The 23873-nt window shown below is 33.1% G+C and overlaps 1 protein-coding gene across 1 annotated transcript; it reads right to left on the minus strand.

Annotated features, from left to right (window-relative positions):
* Positions 1-18554: 18554 nt before the first annotated feature.
* Positions 18555-21141, minus strand: LOC124363535 (proline-rich protein 4-like). The gene is made up of 3 exons (XM_046818785.1): positions 21013-21141; positions 19244-19451; positions 18555-19192 (listed from the first exon to the last, which is right to left on the minus strand). Exons 1-3 carry the CDS (start codon positions 21139-21141, stop codon positions 18555-18557), a joined length of 975 nt encoding a protein of 324 aa, XP_046674741.1.
* Positions 21142-23873: the final 2732 nt, after the last annotated feature.

Raw genomic sequence — 23873 nt, forward strand, 5'->3', positions numbered from 1 at the left:
GTAAAATAATGATTATTGTGCATCCGAAATGAAGGTTAATATAATAATTGACTACTTTAAATTTTTATACAACAAAATTATATCAATTTTCTTTTAAAAGTATATTTTATCTTGTACTTCCAAACTATAATTATATATAAAACGATAATAAATGTTCAATTTTGTTATAAGTTCACAAACTTTTATGAATTTGAATATTTTAATAAACATTGTATATTGTTCATATTCTCAATACATTAATATTTTAAACAGTACTAACTATTTTAATAGTATTGTGAAAAAATTCATCTTTTGGAAAAATATCTAAATATGATGTAGTATTATTATTATCCAATGCAGAGAAAACATTATGAAAACAAAAAAAAGTGAAAACTGACTAGATTTTAATAAAATTACCAATAATTGTCAATAATTACATTTTAAAATATAATCAAACTAATTCCTTACTAATTATTAATAAAAGTATTCAAACTAACACGTTTATTTAATATCTGATGATAGTGATAAATAAAAAACATGTTTAAAATGACCAAAAGTAAAGCATGTTACTCTACTATATATTGCATAAATTGTAATAGATTGCAGTAACACTGAAATCCAATCACATGGTAAATATCCACTCGAGAATGTGGTAAACCATAATTAGATTTTCTAACAAAATTCAAACCACCATGATGAGAGCATTTTTGCCAGGTGCGAGGCGATATGGCAGCAGCAAAAATGCAATGTGCTGCTACTGGCCGGACCATAGCAGACTTATATGCTGCTCTCAGGTATAAATACAGATCTTACTTTACTGATAAACACTTATATATTCAATGTTGGTAGCAGAAAAATCAAAATGTTACTGCAAATGGACTAAACTTTTAAGTAACAAACAAATGCAGCCTTCAGTCTAAAAATAACTTATTTGTTATGTTTTCATGTTTTTGTATTAATAACAATAACAAGATACAGTATTTCTGTAAAGTATGGAATATATGCAAAACCTTAATAGTGACACAATTAGCTTTTTATTTTTAGTATATGTCCATAAAATACGAGTCACTTTTGGTTTGGTCAGTTTTGTATCTTGGCAGCCACATTGGATTGAAGTTAATATTTTTCTTATGATATATAGTTTTTAAATTGTAGATTTTTGGTTTAAATAATTTTGATCAATATCTCACTCATTCTATTAAAAAGTCATTGAAAAAATGCAGCTTTGAAATCTGTAATGTTTATTATCTACAATTGATTTGTTGTGCCAAATTGCTTCTAAATCATGAAACTTGCCTATCATCGACTTTTAATTTTGAAGTGCTTAAAAAAAGAGGAACTGGAAAGTAAAAGGAACAAGAGAACTAAAGAAGTTGAAAGGTACTTGGCATAATATGAAACTAATGATTGTTTTGAACTTAGTTTAACTTTTTAACTTTAGTTATCTATAACAAAATACAAGTTAAATACTCAATTATTTAGGTAAATAGTATTTTAAAGTTTTTTAAAGCAAATTTCGTCTTGCTTGTTTAATAGAAAGCCAACTAAAAGGCTTTTCTGTAGGGTTGGCAATAACAGAAACGGTTATTTAGTTCAATAATATGTAGTAACAAATGGTAGGTAATTGTGATTCAACTATGGCAACCTAAACTGTTAATAAACCAGTAACTGTTGTTTTATTTTATTTATTGTGGTGGTCTAGTTTTATAAGTGACCTTTCCCAAGATAAAAACTTAATTTTTTGTATTGGAAAGTGATAAGTGAGTTCCTGCCATCAGGATTAACCAACTAATTCTAGAGAATATTTTAATGCATCACGAATGGCATGATAATTCAACTTTGGACATTAAAATTTACTACAGATTTGAAAGTCATCAATGAAATGAGGTCTTAAACAACAGCTTCCACGTTTTAACTCATAATAAAAACAATTTAAAATTAAATGTCATATGATCCCATTTGTATTTGAAATATTAAAGTTAAATACAAGATGGTAAGTCCAAGATGGGCACAAACCCCAAAACCGGCCTTAATAATATACAAAGCTAACTTTTATTTTATGGGTAGATAGTAAAAGTTGAGTGAATAATTCTATGTTATTATTAGTTTAATGATGTTGTTAAATTTCTCCATAAATTTCTAAATAAAGAATAATGTCTAATGTTTGTCACTATTCTTATAAGTCTATTATGTATATATTCCATACTTTATGGACACGCTGTACTGCTATTTTTAAATACCACATAAATTATTTATAACAGGACATATATACTTTGTTTAAAGTTTGTTTGTGCGAATAGTAGGATAGTGGTACAATCAGGATTTTCCCCGAAATTTGATTTTTTGTATCACTGAATAATGGCAAATGTCTGGAAAAATCATGGTTTTTTTCAGAACATATAAGGTAGACCTATATATAAAAAGTGCAATAGTTATGGTAAACACAATGCTAGTTTTGTTCTTGTATCATTGTTTTCATGTCCCAAACACCCTGGAATGTTTTTTTCTTAGCAGACCTCTGCAGTTAAACACATGGCCCATGGGCAAATAAGGTTAGAGCCCCTCTGTCTTATTATATTAAAATAAGATTTTTTAAATATTGATTATCCATAGATTAAAATACATCTCACATGTCTTTATATGAGAAATTCATGAAGCTATTTTTTATATAAGTACGTATTACAACTTACCTTGACTCATACTTTGTTATGATTGGTTGCCTTGACATGTTTATTCTAATTGGTATTCCAAAAATCACTTATAACTAGTTTTTGCTTTTGTTAAAATGACAAGTTGGTATATTTGAATACCTATGAGGATTTGTTAAAATCTTTGACGTAATCACCAAATGAAAGGTTATACCATTTTAGAGATCTTAATGAGACAAGAAGTTAATATTTGAATCTGATATTAAAATACTCTGTACTTGTATGAAATAACAGCCTTTAGGTTTTTTTGATTTGGCTTATTAAGTAAGCCATATTAATGTCATACATATAATTATTTAAAAAGCTAACATGTCCATTGTTAAAAACTGCATCTTTTATGTGAGAACAAGGAGAGAAATTGTAACACATAGATAATTTTAAAAGAAATTCCTGTTTATGACACATACAGTACATTTGTAGCTCTTAATAGATTAAAATTAGCTTTTGAGTTTGGCTATTGGTTTATTTTGTGTGGATACATTACTTCTATTTATTTAGTGCACATTAGTCCAAAACATTATATTAATTTAATTATTTCAGGGTTGTTCAAGTAAAAAAATATTAGTAGTTCTGTCTTATCAAGACTTTAAATTGTGTCAATTGACACATGAATACATTTCACAGATTATTAATTGACTCATAAGGTCATAAATATGAGAGGTAATATTTCATGTTTTCCAGACTTCCTCAAAGTCAGTGCACTAGTTTATCACAGTCATTTCACCCCAAGACATTTATAATCCTGTGTTATGTTGGAGTAATGAGTTACACTACATTAAATATTACAACATAACACTCATTAATTTTATAATTGCTTTAAAACATATCCTTGGCAACTTTATTCTAGAGAAGTACTGAGTCATATGATAGTTACTGTCTATTTCCAAAATTCAAATGCACTCTAACAAAAATGAGCCATCCTGTTGACCTAATAATTTTTCTAGCGCATTTAATGTACTAAAGAATAATTTATACATCATCAAATAGGGTGGACACAACATAGAATTTAGAAAATGATAAATTTTATTATGATTATAAAAACTATAGTTTGACTAAAAAAATTATATTATTTAAATGAAAACATATTGTAAAAATAGAAGTTTTTCTGTTATTGTAAAAGACTTATTTTAAGCATTGCGCCAATAATTTGGTAACTTGATATGTTCTGTTTAGATCCAACTAAAAGATCTTTGTATGTACAAAAAACATTATTAAATATAAACCTACATACTGTATAGGTACAGTATATCGATCAATACTGCTTGCTGATTTGTAGCTGCAACATCTTGCCAGCAAGGGGCAAACATTGCAGTCATCGGATTGAAGGCGTTCAAAGTTTAAATATTTAATATTCAAGAATACGTCAGTATCAAGGTACAGACTACAAAAATTCAATTGCAATATTAAAAATATCAATATTATTAAATCGCATATTATTAAAAGAATATAAGTAGTGTTAAATGGTTTGACACAGCATCAACATTCAGTAAGACGTTCTAGTGTTGGTTCAATTAATTCGTTAATTGTGAAAGAAACGTAGAAAAGTTCATTAGACTAATATAAAATGTTTATAAATAAAACATGTTTTAGCCGCACTTAACAATGTTAAGAGGGAAAACACTGAGTGTGTAAACACAACAGAGTTTTTTCTCTGGCATCAAGTATTTTTTTAAATATTTACTACTATAAGAATTTCTACGGTGTTCTAAAGTCCGTTGCGGGGTCCCAACTTACAAATCTGACATATTAGGCCTAGAAGCTTTTGGCAGATTTAACCAATTCATTGGCAGTTGTTCTAGGTTATATAGTATTTAACAGTTTACTACCATCCTGCTAAAAATATTAAAAATTATATTTTTCCAAAACTTACTAGTTCTTCTGTCATCAAAAAAATATTGATAAAGCATTTTGATGCTCCCATCCACACCTCCCATATAATCAATATACTTTCTAATAATGTTAGGCTTTTTGTGATAAAAATTCTGTTACCTCTTTATTTGGCCGCCTTTAATTTTCTGTCGCCAACAATTCTACACAAATTCGTCATATACAACGAAAGCATTTTTTTTTTTTTTACTTCGTCGTGCTGATGGCAATGGTGTACTATATTGAATACACCACTCTCCACCAGACTCTCAGCCGACCAAAACTGAATAAAAATATCGTAATAGTATATATTCTGTAATTTATTTTTCACGCGTCTGGAAAACCGGACATCTTGTTTGCGTAAGGTCCGGAAAATCGAACTTTGACACTTTAGAGATGGTGTACTCAAAGTCCTGAAAACCAGACGTTATCACTAAAAGGGCCGCCTTATCTGTTGTGAAACGCCATTGAGTTTTACTCCCATAAATCATTTGATACAACACATTTACCGAGTAGTATACATATACGAGGTTAATACTACTTGTCGAAACTGAATGAACCACACATAGATTACTAATAACTTATGATTTTAGAACATCGTACTATAATAATGGGTTTATTTTACATCGGATATTTTGAAAACTTGGCACGTCTCTTCAACCCCTTCTCAGACATCATCCACTCAGCATAAGTGGCCTAACGAGCGATTACATAATTATCCGACCATAAGCCAACCAGCCTTACGGTCCGCAGCGCCTGGAGCACTAGGCCACCTGTGGCCACCACACTTTACACCACGTGCGGGCCACCCACCGTTTTCAGTTTTAATATCAATAATGTGAGGTAATGACGTCAGACCTTCTAGTCTTTAATAGATATAATACTTGACTGTGCTTTTTTACCAGTCTATTATTACTAAAAATTTTTATACAGGCTGTCCCTGAAATTTCCACCAATCTGTTTAGATACTATTCCTGGACTAAAGACAAACCAAAATATCCTGTTCGAAATCTCCAAAGCTTAACTATTTCCTAAACAGCCACCACTTATTTTACTTTACAGTTTTTACTCTGGGAATGGCATATCGTAAAAGTTTAAATATGGATCACAGCTCTATGGCCCAATGACATATTTGGAGAAAAAAATAATTTTACAACATTTATTTACAATTAAGACACATTATTAAAAACTCGTAAACGTAAATATATTAAACAGATATATAGTAAAACAAGTTACAGTTATTGCTTACTACTTAGACAATTTAATTACAAATCCTACGAAACTCACGAAAAACACACACACACAGAGTAAGTACTAAACAATATCAACCGCCATTATATGACAGCACTGCTAGTGAGTGAAACAACAATCAGCTGTTTTAAATTTTAGCTGCTTTAATCAGCTGTTTAAATAATACATTGTTGGACTGTGATTATAATGTACTTTCCAAGTTGTAAGATTTCTTTGTATTAAACCATATCAACGTATAAAATATGTATAAATTACAAAAGTAACAGCTTTATTTACATCGAGTTGCTGCAATACATTTTTATCATAAGTTTTTCTATTAAAAGACGTATAAAATAATGTTTAAGAAACACATTTTGCTGCTGACAAGTTTTATTTGCATCCGATATTCTAACCGTCAAGTTAAATTGTACATCGTGAACTGTGCCACTATAGATGGTCTAAGCTTTCCAAATTAAGTTTTGCCTTAAATGATCGCAGCAGCCTCTAAAGTTTTACCGGTAAAGCCCATTTAGTTATGCACAGAAGTAGAATCTAGCTCTTTCATTTTACCCTATAAATAAAAATCCAATGGGGTAGAATCTTGTGATTTCGTTGGTCAAGACGTAGGTCCAATCCATTGTTCGTTAAACGTTATGTTCAAAGAAAACCGTACAATATCAGTCACCAAATTGCTAGGGAACACCAGTACGCTGAGACCACATTTATCTGTCTTTCAAGGAAACATGCTACGGTTGCTCAAGATGTATGTTTCAAATACAGGGTTGGAGAACCCCTCACCACGTGTCGCGTAGCAGATTTCGCTGAGATTGCATGCAAAATTTAAAGTACGTATATAATCCATTTTATTCTCACGATGTCCTGTCGACAGACAGATTTTCATTCCCCGGCAGACAAAAGAGAAATTGTATTAGCCTACTGAGTGATAGGCTTCAATGACACTCAGCCAAATTGCAAGGTGGGACATGCATCATCACAGAACTTATTCTTTTATTTGTGAACTTTAAATTTTAAAGATTGGCCAATTTCTCTTTCTCTCGTTATAAACATTTTTATGTATAAAGTGTCTCTATTAGCAGGACATCTTGAGAATGAATGAAATGAATTATAGACTTGAAATTTTGCATGCAACCTCAAAAAGTGATGGTGACCGTTTAAAGTTTAAAAAATGAATTATTATGTATCGCAGACAAAAAAAGAGTTGTATAAGTCACAGTTTATTTTAAACAATACTAGCTATTTCCCGCGGCTTCGCACGCGTCTCTTAAGCTTTGCCCGTATATTTCTTTGCCTTCAAATAGTGTTTGGCTATTTAATATACGTAACTGTGTCTTAATGCAGTTTATTTTATAATGTGAAGGCGCTTTGATAACTTTTATATCTTACAGTACAGCTTGGTGGTGAGTTACATCAATGGGCATTGCATATAAACCTTCTACATAGAAAAATACAAATAAAATACAAAAATTTTCATAGTGATCGGTCCAATAGTTTCTGAGTCTATAAAGGACAAACACACAAACATTCATTTTTTATATATTCCTACTAGCGGGCCCGGCGGCGCTTTGCTGCGCATTTCAATAATTTGTTTTTGCAAAAGTTTTGCCCGCGGCTTCGCACGCAATTTCCCGTTGAAAACAGTACACTTATATTCACTTATTCTTTTTCTATCACATTCTAAACATTGCTGAGATAATTGATAGTCGTTTCCATCGTGAGCCTCTTGGGCGTATTATGAAGGTATGCCATATTCCTGCCTCTATCTAGCTGTTACCACGGCTTCGCACGCCAAATCTTAAGAAACCGAAGTCCTTATATTACTTAGTAAATTTTTTTTTTTTACTATAATAAATTTTTAGATTAAATTAGTTATATCTCCGATGCCACGATTGAGCTTGCTTTGTTGTCTCGATCGAGAGAATATGTACACACGGAGTTTTGAAGGATTTGAGAACCATACTTCTGTCAAAAAAAACAACTAAGGTTGATTTTATAACATTCTTTATATTTGTAGCCAACGTAAGATAGTAATTATGATATCTGCATTACTCTTCTGATCAAGCATGAGCATGGTTATATTAAATAAATATTGCAGTTAAAGGTGAATTTTTACGTCAAATTTGAATTGTATTATCTGGATAGTAAAGTCTATGTTTAACAGTGATTTGCAAAAAACAGTTTAAACAAAATTTGTCGTTTCTCTTAAGCTTACTTAAATGCTTTAAAACTATAAGTGTAATATATGTTTACAAAGAACAGCTGATTAAAAATTTGAAAAGACGTTAACATATGTTGCTGCAATGCATTTCTTATGGGTATTTCTGTAACCAGTGGGGCGGAATCCTGAATCGGGAAAGGGATGGGCATAGCTTATAAACCTTTCTCCGTGGAAAAATACATATACGTACAAATTTTCATCATGATCGGTCCAATAGTTCACGAATTCCATAAAGGACAAACATACAAACATTCCCATTTTTTATATATATAGACTAGCGGGCCCGCAGCTGCGCTTTTGTACTGCGGCAACACTTCAAGTGAATTATATTTTAAATGCCGATGTAAAGTTGCCCGCGGGCTTCGCACGATTAAGCAATCCCGTTGAAAACAGTACACCTATATGTCAAAACGTTTTCTATAGTCTTTTTCTTCACAAATAATGCTGACAGTTAATTGGATACGTAACTGTTCATCGTGACCTCTCTTGGGCGTATTATAAGGTATGTACCATATTCCCACTTTTAAATGCCCTACTAGCAGTGTTACCCACGGCTTCGCTCGCAAATCTTGCATTAAGAACCGAAGTCCATATTACTTAGTAAATTCTGCGTTTTTTTACTAGAATAACTTATATACATACAATTTTTTATCCTCCGACCACGATTGATCGGTTAAAATAGTTTCAACACGGAGTATTGAGAACCATAAAGGACAAAAAAAAAAAACAACTAACATTGGCATTTTTATATATATATAGACTATATTGCTGTTTCCCGCAGCTTTGCACGCTTTTTGTAAGTGTTAACCCATGTATGTTTGCACTTCTGGCTCAAGTAACCATTATATATTTAAATAGCCAATATGTAGATAGTTAAATTGCTTTGTTGCCACGATCAAAGAAATCTGTATTACTGGTTTAAATAGCCATGTATAGAAAAATACATGATTGCAAAACATGTGAATTTTATTATACAAAGTGGTATCTAACACTCAAGCTTACTCTAATGTTTCACAGAAATTTTTCTTCAAGACAACATTTTACATCATAACTTAGCCGCCTTCAAATAGTGGTACTTTGGCTATTAAAAAGTATAGTCGTTAACACTGTCTCGTAAATTGCAGTTTATAATGAGCAGGCGCTTTGAAAACTATTTGGCCGCAATGCATCTATGGCAAACCAGTGGAGGCGAGAATCCTGAATAGAATCGGAAAGGGATGGGCATAGCTTATAAAACCTTCTCCGTGGAAAAAAAACATATACGTACAAATTTTCATCATGATCGGGTCCAATAGTTTCACGATTCCATAAAGGACAAACACACAAACATTCATTATTTATATATATAGACTAAGCTGTTTCCCGCAGCCTTTGCAAAACTTTTGGTACTCTGTTGCAAGCTTTTTGTAATTCTGTTTTTAAAAAAAAAGTGAAAAAAATTAAAACAAACATAAAGAATTACGTTTAAAAAAAAAAAAAAAAAAAAAAAAAAAAAAAAAAAAAAAAAAAAAAAAAAAAAAAAAAAAAAAAAAAAAAAAATGCCACGATTAAGAAAATACTGTTTGATTAAAGGTCAAATATATGTCAAAACCTAGTGTACCTGATGGAATTAAATACGAACTGTTCTTTTTTGGTTAATTAAAATACGTAATTGTCACGTGATTGCAGTTTATAAGCAGCAAGTCGTCTTTGATAACGTTTTAAATTTTGCATGTGAGAAAAAAAAATACTGGTGCTGAGTTGAGCACTGAGTTGCATTGGGCATGGGCAAAAAAACCGTCTGTGCGGTAAAATACATATACATACAAAATTTTAAAAAACGATAATCAAAAATTTATAAAAATTATACACAAACTTTCACGTTTTGTATATGATCAAAAGTTTCCCGACATAACAAACTTATATATAATAGTTACTTTTCCCGCAGCTTTGCATAATTCCAACGCCAATGAAGAGTTTTTGTCGCATTATATATGTTTATCAAAAGATCTGGCTGATTAAAATTTTTGAAGACTCTTGTTACACTGTAAATGACATATGTTTTGTTGCCTGAAACTGCCATTTCTTTAGGGTATTTCTGTAACCAGTGGCCGGAATTGTACATCGGGACAAGGGACTATAAAAAAGTGGTCCTATAACCTTCTACCTTCATATAGACGAACAATTTATCTTAAAAAATATACATTAGGCGAATTGCCCGTCCAGCCGTTTGTGAGTGTTGCTGTTACACTATTCGAACAGTTTAATTTTTTAGTTTATATGGGGGAAAATAGACATAGCGGACACCGGCGGCGCTTCGCTGCGCATTTACATCAATAAGTCTTTGGGCAACACGCAGGAGGGCGAATTACATTCGCACGCATAGAAATTTCCGTTTGTGGAAAACATACACTATATTCACTTACAAATTTTCATAATGATCGGTCTAGTTTCACATTCTAAACATTGACATAAAGGACAATTGATAGTCGTTCCTTCGTGAGTTCTTAATTATGAAGATTAACGGTATTGATCAAAACTTCTCCCTGAATTCTGTCAAAATAAAAATGTTGAAGTGAACTAACTGATTCTTCCAAAGAATATTTACATGAGAAAACGTAAACAAATTATCGATATCTGCATTTTTTTAAACCTTACTCGATCAAGCAATAACCCTGCATGGTTGGTATATTAAATAAAATATCTGCAGTTAAGGTATCAAATCACGTTTACGTCAAAAATTTGACATTTTGTGACACGTTGTATCGTGGTAAATAGTAAATGTCTTGTTTAACAGTGATTGCATAGAAACAGTTTAAAAAATATTTGTCGTTTCTGTTACTCTATGCTTTACTGTCAATTAAATTATATATAAATTTTATTTTTTGTCGCATTATATATGTTTTTACAAAGAAACAGCTTGATTAAAAATTTGAAAGACTCTTTCACTTAATAACATATGTTTGCTGCAATGCATTTCTTACGGGTATTTCTGTAACCAGTGGGGCGGAATCCTGAATCGGGAAAGGGATAAAAAGTATCCTATAACCTTCTACAGATCAAGACGAAACAAAAAAAAATTTAAAAAAAAAATTAGGCGAATCCGTCCAGCCGTTTGTGAGTGATGCTGTTACACACGAACATTTCATTTTTTATATATACAGACTCTAGCGGACCCGCGCGCTTCGCTGCGTCATTCTTAATACCCGCGGCTTTGCCCGCGTATATTTCTTTGCCTTCAGTACATAGGGTTTCGGATATTTTAATCTATCGACGTAACTAAAAAACTGTCTGAGATAATTGATAGTCGTTATTTCGTGCAGGCGCATTATGAAGGTAATTACCACATCCTCCTTATACTTCTGTCAAAAAAAGTACCTGGCCTAAGTTGATTTTAAATAACCATCTTTATATTTTTGTAGCCAACGTAAGATAGGTAATATGATATCTGCATTGCTCTTTCTGATCAAAATGAGCCATGGTTTTCATATTGAGAATCGGTAATAAATAGTTTCTGAGTTAAAGTGAATTTTCTACGTCCCAAATTGGGACATGTATTTTTAGTAAAGTCTATTAACCAGTGGAGTGCAGAAACAGTTTTAAAAACAAAATTTGTCGTTTCTCTTAAGCTTACTCTATGCTTTAAAACTATAAGTGTAGTAATTAAAATTTATATATAAATATATTTTTTGTCGCATTATATATGTTTACAAAAGAACAGCTGATAAAAATTTGAAAAGACTCTTTCACTTAATAACTTATGTTTGCTGGCAAATGCATTTCTTACGGGTATTTCTGAACCAGTGGGCGGAATCCTGAATCGGGAAAGGTATAAAAAGTATCCTATAACCTTCTACAGATCAAGACGAACAAATTAAAAAAAAAATTTAGGCGACGAATCCGTCCAGCCGTTGTGAGTGATGCCTTGTTACACACACGAACAGTTTCATTTTTATATATTAGGACCAGAGGGCGAAATCTGGGGCCGGAATCCCTAATCGGGAAAGGGATAAAAAGTATCCTATAAAACCTTCTAAACAGATCAAGAACGAACAAAAAAAAAAAAATTTCAAAAAAAAAATTGCAGCGTCTCTACGTGACGTTTGGTGAGAGTTTCATTTACACAATAAAAGCTGTTTCCCCGCGCTTCGCAAATAGTAAAACGCGAAACCTATTTCAGGATTTGCCCGTTATTTCTTTGCCTTCAAATAGTGTTTGTTTCATTTTCTTCAATTAATACTGTGTTGTAATTATTATAATTGCAGGCCGCTTTGATAACTTTAACTTTTTATACCCAGTTACATCAAGCCTGGTGGGCCTCAAGTATTGCTATAAACCTTCTACATAGAAAAAAATACAAATTTTCATAGTGATCGTCCAATAGTTTTCTGAGTCTATAAAGGACAAAATACCATTTTTATATATTATGATCGAGTCTATAAAAGGACAAACACACAAACATTCATTTTTTTAGGTAGCTTGCAGAACTCTTTGTTTACAAAAATTGTCGTTTCTCTTCTAAGTGTAAAGAAATTAGAAACTATGATTTATTTTTTTGTCGCATTATATATGTTTACTAAAACCTGATTAAAAATTTGAAAAGTCGCATTCATTACAAAAACACTTTAGAAAAATTTGCTGCAAATGTTCTTACGTGGTAGTTCTGTAACCATGGGGCGGACGGGTATTTCGGGAAAGGATAAAAAGGTTAACCAGTTGGGGCGGCATCCGAATCGGGAAAGGGATATCAAGACGAACAAATTTTAAAAAAAAAAATTAGGGACGAACAAATTAAAAAAAAAATAAGACACCCAATGAAATTTCTAAATTTGTATAGTGCTTCGAATATATGAACATGCTAACTATTAAAGAGTCGTCATATCCTCAGGGTTGTAGAAATCTTTCTTCTAAAAGTTATGTATTTTCTACTTGAAATGCACCTTTCATCTGCCTTAGCCGGAAAGAATACTGTTGCATTAATAAATAAAATATTTTTGTATACTTTTCACTAGTTAAGAATCAATTTGATATCCTATATAATCAAAAGTTTCATGATTAAATAGGAAGTCCACCTGGGTGTTAAACGGGTAATTAGAATTAGGGTAAAGATTGAACAACGTAGTGACATATTCTGTGAACTTTGTTGGTCGAAACCGTAGTCAAAATAAAGGCGCAAGAGCTGGATAGAAATGTAGGTAAAACTTTGTAAACAATCATCCGTGGTCGAAAAGTTTCAATTGCAGGTGCAAGAGCTGCATAAAAATATAGGTAAAGCTGCATAAAAATATAGGTAAACTTTGTAAATTTAATCTTCTCTGGTTAAAAAGGTTGAAGAGGTGCAAGAGCTGGATGGAAGTATACAAAAAGTTGTATAAAATAAAACATCTATGGCAAAAAGGTTTTAAATGCAGGCGCAAGAGTTGAAAGAAATGTATAAAACACTTTCTAAACTAAAAAACTGAGTGGAAATATAAGAAAATGTAATTGATGATAAATTACGAGTCATTGTCAAAACGTTAATTATTGCATTGAAGAAAGAATAGATAGAAATTTATAACGAATGCAATTTGATACACAAAGGCTGAAAGAAGTATAGGAACAACACATTAAAAATAATTAATCAGTCACGATCGAAAGGTTTGTATCGCATGCTCAAGAACTGGCTATATATGCAGGAAGAATATAATTAATCATTATGGAGTTTTGGTCCAAAGGGTTTATATTGTAAACGCAAGATGCATGGGAATGCTAGACTAGTGTAATTAGCAGTTAAGGAATAGTGGTCGTAAGGCTCCTATTTCAACCGTAAGATCGAAGTCCAAGCTGGGATCGACCTACCAGACTATGCGGTGAGAAGGTCAGTTCACACAGACCGAGAGAGGAAGGGGTGTTGGCCATCACGCGGTCATAGCTTTCCCAATTAGAGCAGAGTAAATACGTTTGACCCGGCCATCTCGCCCCGTGTAATTATCAGGCACCGAGGCCGAGGTGTTATTAGGGTGCAGATAGCATCACTGACCACCCCCACCCCCACCCCCACCCCCCTACTCGTCCACAGACTTCACCCCCGTACACACTACCTTGCAGCCCCCAATTAGGACGATAAAGGGCAGTTAAACTCTTTATTGTGCCTGTTAAAGATAAGATAAACAGTCGAAGAGCGGACTGCAATCCGTTCTGCCGCCGATCAAAGGGGTGTAAAAATAAAACGTACTTTAATGATGTGTTGAATCGAATTTATATTTTTTGTAGTATTATTCAAGCTTCAAAACTTCAGACACCACAATATTGGAGTTGCCCACTTAAGCATCTCGAACGAAGCAGTTAACAATGACCATTTGGTTTCTACAAATTAAAATCGACAGCTACAAATTGATTAGGCTATCAGACCTTTCTGGAAAACTGGTCATGTGGTTGAATTGATAATCATGTGGGTGTTTATTTATTGGTCGAAGGAAAGACATCATATCTTGTGCTAAAGAAAATAAGGACTATAAAAAATATATATAAAAGTAATGCGAAAGAAACTTTCAAAGATTTCCCTGTCAAACTTAACCCTAACCTCAAACGAAAAGTGTCAAGTTTCCTTGGTTATGTAATTTGGACACACCTAATCTGGCAAAATAAGTGAATTCACGCAGTTTCTTATTCATTACATTTTTTACAGGAATACAGTAAAACACCATTAACATACAACAACATTAATAATTGCGGAAAGTAACAAGCTGTGTAAACATTGTCTAAGATTATGTATTATTTTTATTGTTAATGGCGTTAATATGATTTTATTGCACAAAAACCACATTTACTATTGTAATACCTAAAATATGGTGTAATAAACTTAAATTTGTAAAATAATTCTTCAAATGAAACAAAATAATAACAAGTAGGCCTACACCGTAAAACCTAAGTTCTTGTTATTTTGGCGATTTGTTTTCAACGAACATCACGAAAAAAAATCGATCCTCGAATACTTGAAGCACGTAAAAGGAACCAAAAAATGTGAATTAGGAGGAAGCAGCGCTAGGATACAGGAGAGGACGTGTCTTGTTATCGTGGGCGGTGCAATTTACTTCAGCTTCCCCGGGACAGACCAAACACTACACTTAGATCTTGGGTGGGCTCACGCGAGCAGCAGATTCGCCCAAAGAACTGCAATAACTTAAATTCAATCAAGCGACGGAAACAGCCAGTTAAAGGGCCAAACAAGCCTAATCGTAAATAAGTCATCTCAGCCCTCGCCGCCAAGCGCGGCTTCTCATCCGGGGACATTGGGAATTGCTTGGATTTCAGTGTTACTCACTCTCTCTAGCTGGCAAAAATGTTTTAAAACTTTAGTTATTATTATGTATGATCTACAACGTTAATAAATACTAATTACTGTGTGGAATTTAACTGAGCTAATTTATTTAAATTCATTTTTTATTGCAGATGTTTTAAAACATGTATTGTCTAAATCCAGTACATAATCATCTAAGTAACTTAGTTTTATTTTTATTGTTTTTTAGGTAACAATAATTAGGAATCCTCAAGCTATACTAAATTTTCCAATTTGTAGTGTGCCCGACTACTTTTACAAAAAAAAAAAAAAAAAAAAAAAACTACCAAAACTTTATTATATGTGGGCTAAAAGTAATACACTAATAATACTTCGAATAAATATTACCATGAAATGTAAACAACGGTAAAGAATGGCGTTTAGAGTAAAAATAAGGTCTGTCGGTCCAAACTTTTCGAATAAAATAAAATTTTTCAACCAACTTTTCGTAACCACGTTGTCATTACATTTTGTATTAATGTATAAATACTCTACCCTATAAAAAGTGCTGCTACTTAGGGCTACTCTTAGATAAAAATAACTAAAAAATATAGAGTAATGTCAAGCCACTATTAAATTTGTAATAGAGTAATATCCTGTGAATTTGGTTGAAGTTAAGTTTATATTACCCTCTTTTCTATATCATAACAGTAGGGTCAGTATTTACATGTTTTCATTCTTTTTTCTTCCTATACCATTAGTGAGAAAGGGGTACAAAAGGAAAACACTAAATAAAAAATAATATTGCCAATATAAATTACCCAAAATGTTTAATTAATTTTTATTCATATATTTGTTACAGTAATAATGAGCACGTATATTGAATTTGCAAGAAGTATATATTTAATTTTTTAAGGCCAAAACTTGTTAAAGGGAGAAGTTAGCAATACCATTTTTTGACTGAGGATTTTTTGTTTGTGTTCCTTCACTTGACCTGTCGCAAGACTATCAATATCCATATCCGAAAAGCTTTGGATTTTAATAGATTCGTAAACAATAATATTAAGAAGGCGTTACTTTATTTTTGTTCTGTTATTTTTTCAGGTTTGAGGTTCTGCAATATCACGCTACAGCAACGTAGCAGATTTAAGCCTGTTTGTGATATCTTACACGTGAAATTCTGATCTGACCACACACACTTTAGTCTTTTCCTCTATAACTGTAGTACTGTATTTTAGTCTGTATTTTCTGTAATTTTGATAAACAGGGATTGTGTTTATGCACACAGACACTACAGTCAGGTAAAACTGATAATGTACAACTTCAAGGGCTCAGAGACAGTTTCCATATTACAATTTTAATGCTAAGATTGGGTATTAAAATAAAATAACTTTATAAATATTGATATTTACCGTACTGTTTTCAAACACCCTTGAACCAAAGAATACAGGGTGTCCAGCAATCATTCGAACAAACTTTGCCACATTGTTCAGCAGGCCAAAACTAACAAATAATGCAATATAACAGGTGCCCTATTTCGCTTCGTTTAGCGTCTGTCTGTCTGTATGTGTTTTTTGGTAAAAAAATTACTACTCAAAAACCACTTAAGATACAGAATTCAACCTTAACGGTTATGTTAACCTAGTGTTGGTCCTTTTCAGTGAAAAAATAAAACAAATATCTCATTGCATTTCAAAATGGCGGCCGTTCAAAATTTTCAAATTGTATTAGCTTTGAAACGGCTACTTTGACAACAAATTCACCCGGATAACTTTTTTTAGCGAATTTATTACCAATTCAACAATTTTTGTTTCAAAAAGATTGAATAACAAATAACTGAGTTACAGCACCAAACATAAAAACAGGTTAAATCCATGCATAGCAAGTACATACAACAATGTAGTGGATTTTTACGAATAAACTTTTTAAGGTTCTTTATTAAAATAGTGAACAATTATTATAACCTAAAAAAAATATTACTATCATTTTTGTTCCATTTACAGTAATCAATGTGTTACACATACACAAATAAAAAAGAAACAAACTATTCGAAACACAATAGCATAATATTTCATGTAGAAAACAGCTGACCAACAATCATCAACCAAATCAGGTGTTTTAAATGAAGAAAACTAATAAACAAACTATCAAGACATTGTTGAGCAAGTCTATGTTTTGAAAGTGATTCTCACTGTTTGAATGTTCTGATCTTCTTTGTAATTCCTGTTAGTTTTTCCTGTTAATTTAAATTTCTTTTATTACTTTGTTTCTTGTACGATATGAACCGTTTTACTTTTGAAGAGTATGCTGATATTCACTTTGTGTACGGACTTGCTGGAGGCAATGCCAGATTAGCTAGCAGATTGTACAGAGAGCGCTTTCCAGATAGGCTGCACCCAGTTCATAGCGTCTTCAGTGCCGTTCATATTCTTCTTAGGGAAACTGGACATTTGAAAAATAATGTTGTAGAACGGGTAAAATCCGTACGGACTGTTGATTTTGAAGAAGAGGTTTTATTATTCGTAGAAGAAAACCCCTCCACCAGCGTTCGCGCTATTGCTCATAATTTGGATGTATGCAAAAGTTCTGTGTGGAAAATGTTCTGTGTGGTTCTCTTCAGCCCATAAATGGCTGTTTCGGCTATTAAATATGTCATCTCGAGTAAATGACGGTTCGTCAGTAAAGAGAACATACCTTAAAAAATCGGGTTCATCAACTAATTTGTGAAGGAACCAACGAGAGCAGTCTACCCTGAGAGGAAAATCTGCAGGTTCTAAGGCTTGTACTTTCTGATGTCTGTAAGGGCACAAACGTTCTTCATTTAACACTCATAACCGTTAAGTTTGAATTCTGTATCTTCAGTGGTTTTTGAACAGAAATTTTTTTCCCAAAAAAACACATACAGACAGACAGACGCTAAACGAAGCGAAATAGGGCACCTGTTATATTGCATTATTTGTTAGTTTTGGCCTGCTGAACAATGTGGCAAAGTTTGTTCGAATGGTTGCTGGACACCCTGTATATTAAAAGTAAACGAGTAAAAGAAATTAGTAATGTTAGAAGATTTGGGAACTACCATAAACATTATTTATGTACTTCTACTTATCTCCAAGGTGTAATAAATACAAAATACGTAACATAAAACAATATGAGTTTTATTTGAGCATTTAGGAACATTTCAACAATTACTATAATACATTCATTTCATTGAGACCAAACTTATACAAACGAAAAGCCTAAAAATATATTTTATGACAAAATAAATTAATAGGCTAAGTAAGTTTATTTCACTAAGGCCTTAAATGTGTAAATCTTCAAAATCATGGCTGGCATCGTTGTAGTGATGTTCACCATGAAGTTCAGTTCCATGTTCATGGATAGGAGCTGGAACGTGAACTGGGACCTTCACAGGGTACGGCACCTCCTTCTCCACTGGGTAGGGAACCTTCTTCTCCACTACAACTGGGTAAGGCTTCTCCACTGGGTATGGCACTGGCTTCTCAACTGGTACCTTTACAGGGTAGGGGACTTTCTTCTCTACAGGGTAAGGCACGTGCTTCACAACGGGTACATGGTAGGGGACAGGTCGAGATACGGGCACCTTGACTGGGTAAGGGATGTGCTTCTCTACAGGGTAAGGCACCTTCTTCTCGACGTAGACAGGGTAAGGCTTGGATACGTGGTAGGGAACTGGCCTGGGCACATGTACCTTGACAGGGTAAGGGATCTTCTTCTCTACCGGATAAGGTGCAGGAATGTACTCCTTAACCGGGTAAGGCACTGTCTTCGTCACGTGCACCGGGTAAGGCTTCGGCACGTGGATGGGGATTGGCCTCTCGACGTGAACCTTGACAGGGTACGGCACCTTCTTCTCCACGTGGACTGGATACGGCACTTTCACTTCCTTCTGGATGGTGATGGTCTTCACAGGTTCATGTCTGTAATGTTCTCCAAAATCGCCTTCTCCAAACCCTTCCTTTCCAAAATCATATCCACCGAGATCGTGCTCTCCAAAATCACTTCCTCCAAAATCATGAAGTTCTCTTTTATCTTGTTTCTTCTCTGCGATACTTTTATCTTCAACTATATTCTTCTCGCCAAACACCAGACCTAGAACCAAAAAGAGCACAAGAACCTTCATCTTGTGATACTGCTGGACGAGTGACTGCTCTGAACACGCCCTGCCTGTTATATACTTTACATTATGATTACACAAGACTACCAGTACAACATGCTTCTCGTGTCATTCCGTACTAACGCATTCTCTTCCTAATAGTATCATTATGTAACTCTATACAGCTGTTGTGTGTTATGCTTCGATTTACTGGTAAAATCTTGCGTGACCAATTAAAGAATCCACGCCTAGCGTTACTATTAAAATCTAAAATATATCCGTATAATATACCTTCCCTAATACGAGGCATACCAGAAAGAAACTTTTGGTGAGTTTAAATGAGGCAATGAGGTCATGATGCATTTATTAAAAAGATCTACCTTCATTTGTTTAGTGTTACTGCTGTAAATGTTTATTGGGAAGTGTACATTTTTTCATAACTGTTAAGTTATAAAGGGGTTTATTCTCTAGGTACTATTGCGAACATACTCTCAAGTAATATAAAATTAATCGTGTTCGAAAAATTTGTTACTTCTACTATAAATAAAAAAGGATGAGTACGTTTCGCTTCATTTCGCTCAACAGCCTTCGCTAAGATTTTATATAAGATGTCTAGACTATAATTGACTGATTCTCCAGATTTCCTGTAGTTAGATAGAAAAAAGTCTACATCCTCCTGGTAAAGATAAGAAAATTGTGTCAACCTACTGAGTGATAGGCTTCAATAACATCAACCATATTCCATGGTTGGCCATGCATTATCATAGAAGGGTTTCTTGTCTATTTACATTTTTGTACATCGAGTCAGTTACTTAAATATTTACCGACAAATAAATGTACCGTTACTGCAGCTGTGCAATATCACGCCTTAGGACCAATTGAAATTTTGTGTACCATTGCGGTGCATTGCATTTCCCTGAGGAACGGGTTTCTAATCGCATAAGTAGAAATTCTTTTGGTGACTATTGTTTGCATGGACGAATTTTAATGGAGCAACTAAAATTTCCAAATCAATTAGTACGTCTTGTTTTAACCGTCACCCTTATTCGGAAGAGTTTCATAAAAAAATAAGAAACATAAACGCACCTTTTGCTCTAGCATCCTTTAATGCTGAAGATGACAGAACAATAAATAGCCATGGAATTTATAGTTTTATCGTTTGCAGACAAGTATATCTTAAAATAAATCCCAAAACACGATTTACCAGAAAAAAATACCGAGCGAGATAGGTTTCCTGATATTAATCTATACATGATAATAAGAAGTTACATGACAAAATCTCATATGATTGTTCTCATCTTGTTCACAAATTTGTTTAGTCTGATATATTGTCGTTGCCATCATAGTTACCCATAACAATGTAAAAATCTGTTCAAACACAGCCAAATCCCATTGAGTGGCATGCACCATCATCGAATTTAGCGTTGCTTATATATAAATTTCAAGTTTATAGCTCAATTCTTTTTCGAACGGATAGAAGTAAATGAAATTTGTCCAGCCTCGTGAGTGATAGTCTTCGCTAAACAGAGCCAATAATATTATTTTGAGTGTAGAGATAACAGTCTCGCGGTTGCGTGGTTCTGGCGGTCAACAAAGAACAACGCCAAAGGCCAAGAAAGGGACAAATGACTTGTCAACACACCTCGTGATGATCCTCTGGGAGGTTTAGTGTCTTCATTACAGGGCCGCCCACACGGGGACCAGGGGACTGTCGACAGGTCGTGGCCAAACTGCCCGGAGACACGCGCCCCCCGGGGTTCACCTCTGTCATCGTGACAGGGGCACCCCGAGCATTACATATTCCTAATGTGTTGTCATCGAAACTTTTATCTTAGTAGAATGAGAATGGGCTGAAGAAAGATTAAACCTAATTTTTCTCAAAGAATAACTTAAATCTTTTTTTCATTATTAATTGTGGTGATCCAATTTTTTTAACCACAATACTTTTAATACTGTGATATATTATGCCATGAAGACATGTAGTAGTCGTGGAACTTATATTGAAGAAAAGTATATTCAAAAGGATTTTGACTTATAATTTAGCGGAAGAAGAGCAGTTAATACATGGTAAGGGGGGAGAGAGAGCCGGCAGCACCTTTGACTTCTTCGGCATGCAATTGTCTTATATACGAACTGGTACATATACCAGTACACACAAAACGTGTAATGAATATTGCAATTTTCCTACGTAGCCAAAAATATGGTTTATACTTTCAGTCATTATGAACCAGATACTATGTTTCGCTGATTATACATCTTAAATTAATGCTTCATTGAAAAGCGTCTTGCGTTGGTTGGTCCCTATTAAAGTTTGTATACACAATCACAATTCATTATCTTTCACACCACATTTTTTTAAGATGCGTTTTTCCGAAATATTTAGGTATCAAAATTATGAACACATGCATATGTGTTTGAAAAGAAAAACAGCTTTATTGGATTTTTGCTGACATTTTCAATTCACAAAGTATACTACAACCTTGGAAAAAATTACACCTACTCACAATTTTAACAAATTCAATTCACCCTGTAATCGCTGTTATAGTTCTAGTTGCACGTTTTACTAAATAATTAAAATTAAAATAGTTCTTGAAAGGGAATTTTAAAGATTGTCTAGGAGCGAATTCCATTTTATTATGTACATATAATGTACTGAAACTGTAAGAAATATTATGAAATGAGAATAATTGTGTTTTTGTATTGTTTATTTTTTAGAAGATCAGACTAAAAAATAGCCTGACAAATCTTAGGCGTATAAGCTCACAAATTTTTGAAGAAAGAGTTTGGGATACGAACACATTACACTAGGCAATTACGAACAGTTTTAGTAGTTAGTATACACTATCTATTAATACAAAACCCACTTTTTAGAATTTTGGCACATTTTGTAAAACTTAATATAACACGAAAACAATTATTATTCCCAATTGTTTTTGCAGGAAGAAAGTAACATAAAATCCAAACTTTGCTCAAGGGAGAAGCCAATTACACACGAATAACGCAGCCACCAAAACGAATGTTCCGTGATGACTTTTGCCATAGACCCTTTCAAATAAGCCGTCGCGAAACGGTAGGCCGCAGTTTGCTATAATTGCAGAGTGAGACACATTACAGGGGCAGACTGTGGGTGGCAGGCCGCGGGGTCGGGGTAGGTGAAGGCCCGCCCAACCCTTCGCACAAATAGATTTGTCTAATTTACAACACGCAGATAAAAACTCTTTAATAGAATCTCTACGTCTCCATGGGATCTAGCTAGGATGTCTTTGTGTGGTATCAGCTATTGATGTCAACCATTGATTGATTGAGATTTTAAATAGATTATACATTTTTCAAAGGCTCAGATTGAATTTGAGAAATGATTACAATACAAAGAGAGAAGTTTATGTTTTTGTTGGGTCTTTCAAATGAGAAGTTATCTAGCTTATTAGATTTACAATAAGTTGTATACAATAGCAACTAACAAGAGAACGTACAATAATGTATAACTCAATATATCTAGAATGCCTTTTACATTTTCTTTAACAAAAAAGAGGCATTGAAATAAAATTAAAAGATAAAGTATATTAAAAGAAAAACAGAATGTGTAAACAATAAGAATTCGTTCTGTGTTTAATTACAAAGTAAGCTCGTTTGCGTAAAATGTCTGTTTTAGTATTACAAAGTGTTACATCTTACATGCGTGGCGAAGTGTTAGTGATGTACCAAACTACATGAAATGATTTTTATGCTCAAAATGTTAATGTTTTCTTCGTTTAGCTAATAATACAAAATATACGTTTGAATAAAAAAAATAAATAATGAATATAACAATTTTTAACCACTATAGTAAATAAAATAATACTAAAATTTAAGTTTTATAAATGAAATTGTCTTTTACGATTGATTTAGATAGCACTTTTACTTTCGATGCTTATATTACAAGTACAATAGTGCAATGTGTAGTCATGTTGTCAGTAATTTTGAAAAGTTGTTTTTAAATGAAGTAGTGTTGAGATTGTTATAGTTTAGAACAGTTTTTTTGAGATTACGTGTGTTGTTTTTGGTTTCTTGTCAATTTTGTTAAACGGTGAAAACAAATTCAAGTTTACTAACATATTGCAAAATGGTTAACTTATTTTAATTTTAGTTACTCTTCAAATCCCAAAGTACCTTAAATAAATTAGAATTAAACAAGTACAATCCAGTGAAGAACGCAAACGTCGACATTAGGCTTCGAGAATGTAAAAAGTAATTTTAATTTTTCTTCATTGTAAATCTTTTTGAAACACAATGGCACAGCAATATAAAAAACTAGGATCAATGGGAGCAAAATTACACTGAGAAACAAAAGTCTACACATCGAAGACAATCTATAGTGGACAATTATTGTTGTGAAAGATGCTTAAAAACGTGGAGAGTCCTCGAGTTGAGATGGGTCAAGAGGTGCAATCTCCAACTCTCAAAAGCTAGAACTCACTTCCGCTAACACTCATTGGGCTAATACGTGATCCCAAACCTCACACG

This window comes from Homalodisca vitripennis, chromosome 5, assembly GCF_021130785.1.
Source record: "Homalodisca vitripennis isolate AUS2020 chromosome 5, UT_GWSS_2.1, whole genome shotgun sequence".
NCBI classification, from domain to species: Eukaryota; Metazoa; Arthropoda; class Insecta; order Hemiptera; family Cicadellidae; genus Homalodisca; species Homalodisca vitripennis.

Bases quoted from the DNA above. Each gene is read 5' to 3' on its own strand.
- LOC124363535 (XM_046818785.1), bottom strand. From the start codon at position 21,141: ATGACAGAGGTGAACCCCGGGGGGCGCGTGTCTCCGGGCAGTTTGGCC. The intron at 19,452-21,012 runs GTGTGTTGACAA...CATAATGTAAAG, and splicing joins TCCCAGAGGATCATCACGAG to TATATAACAGGCAGGGCGTG. The intron at 19,193-19,243 runs ATTTTGGAAAGG...AACATTACAGAC, and splicing joins GCACGATCTCGGTGGATATG to ATGAACCTGTGAAGACCATC.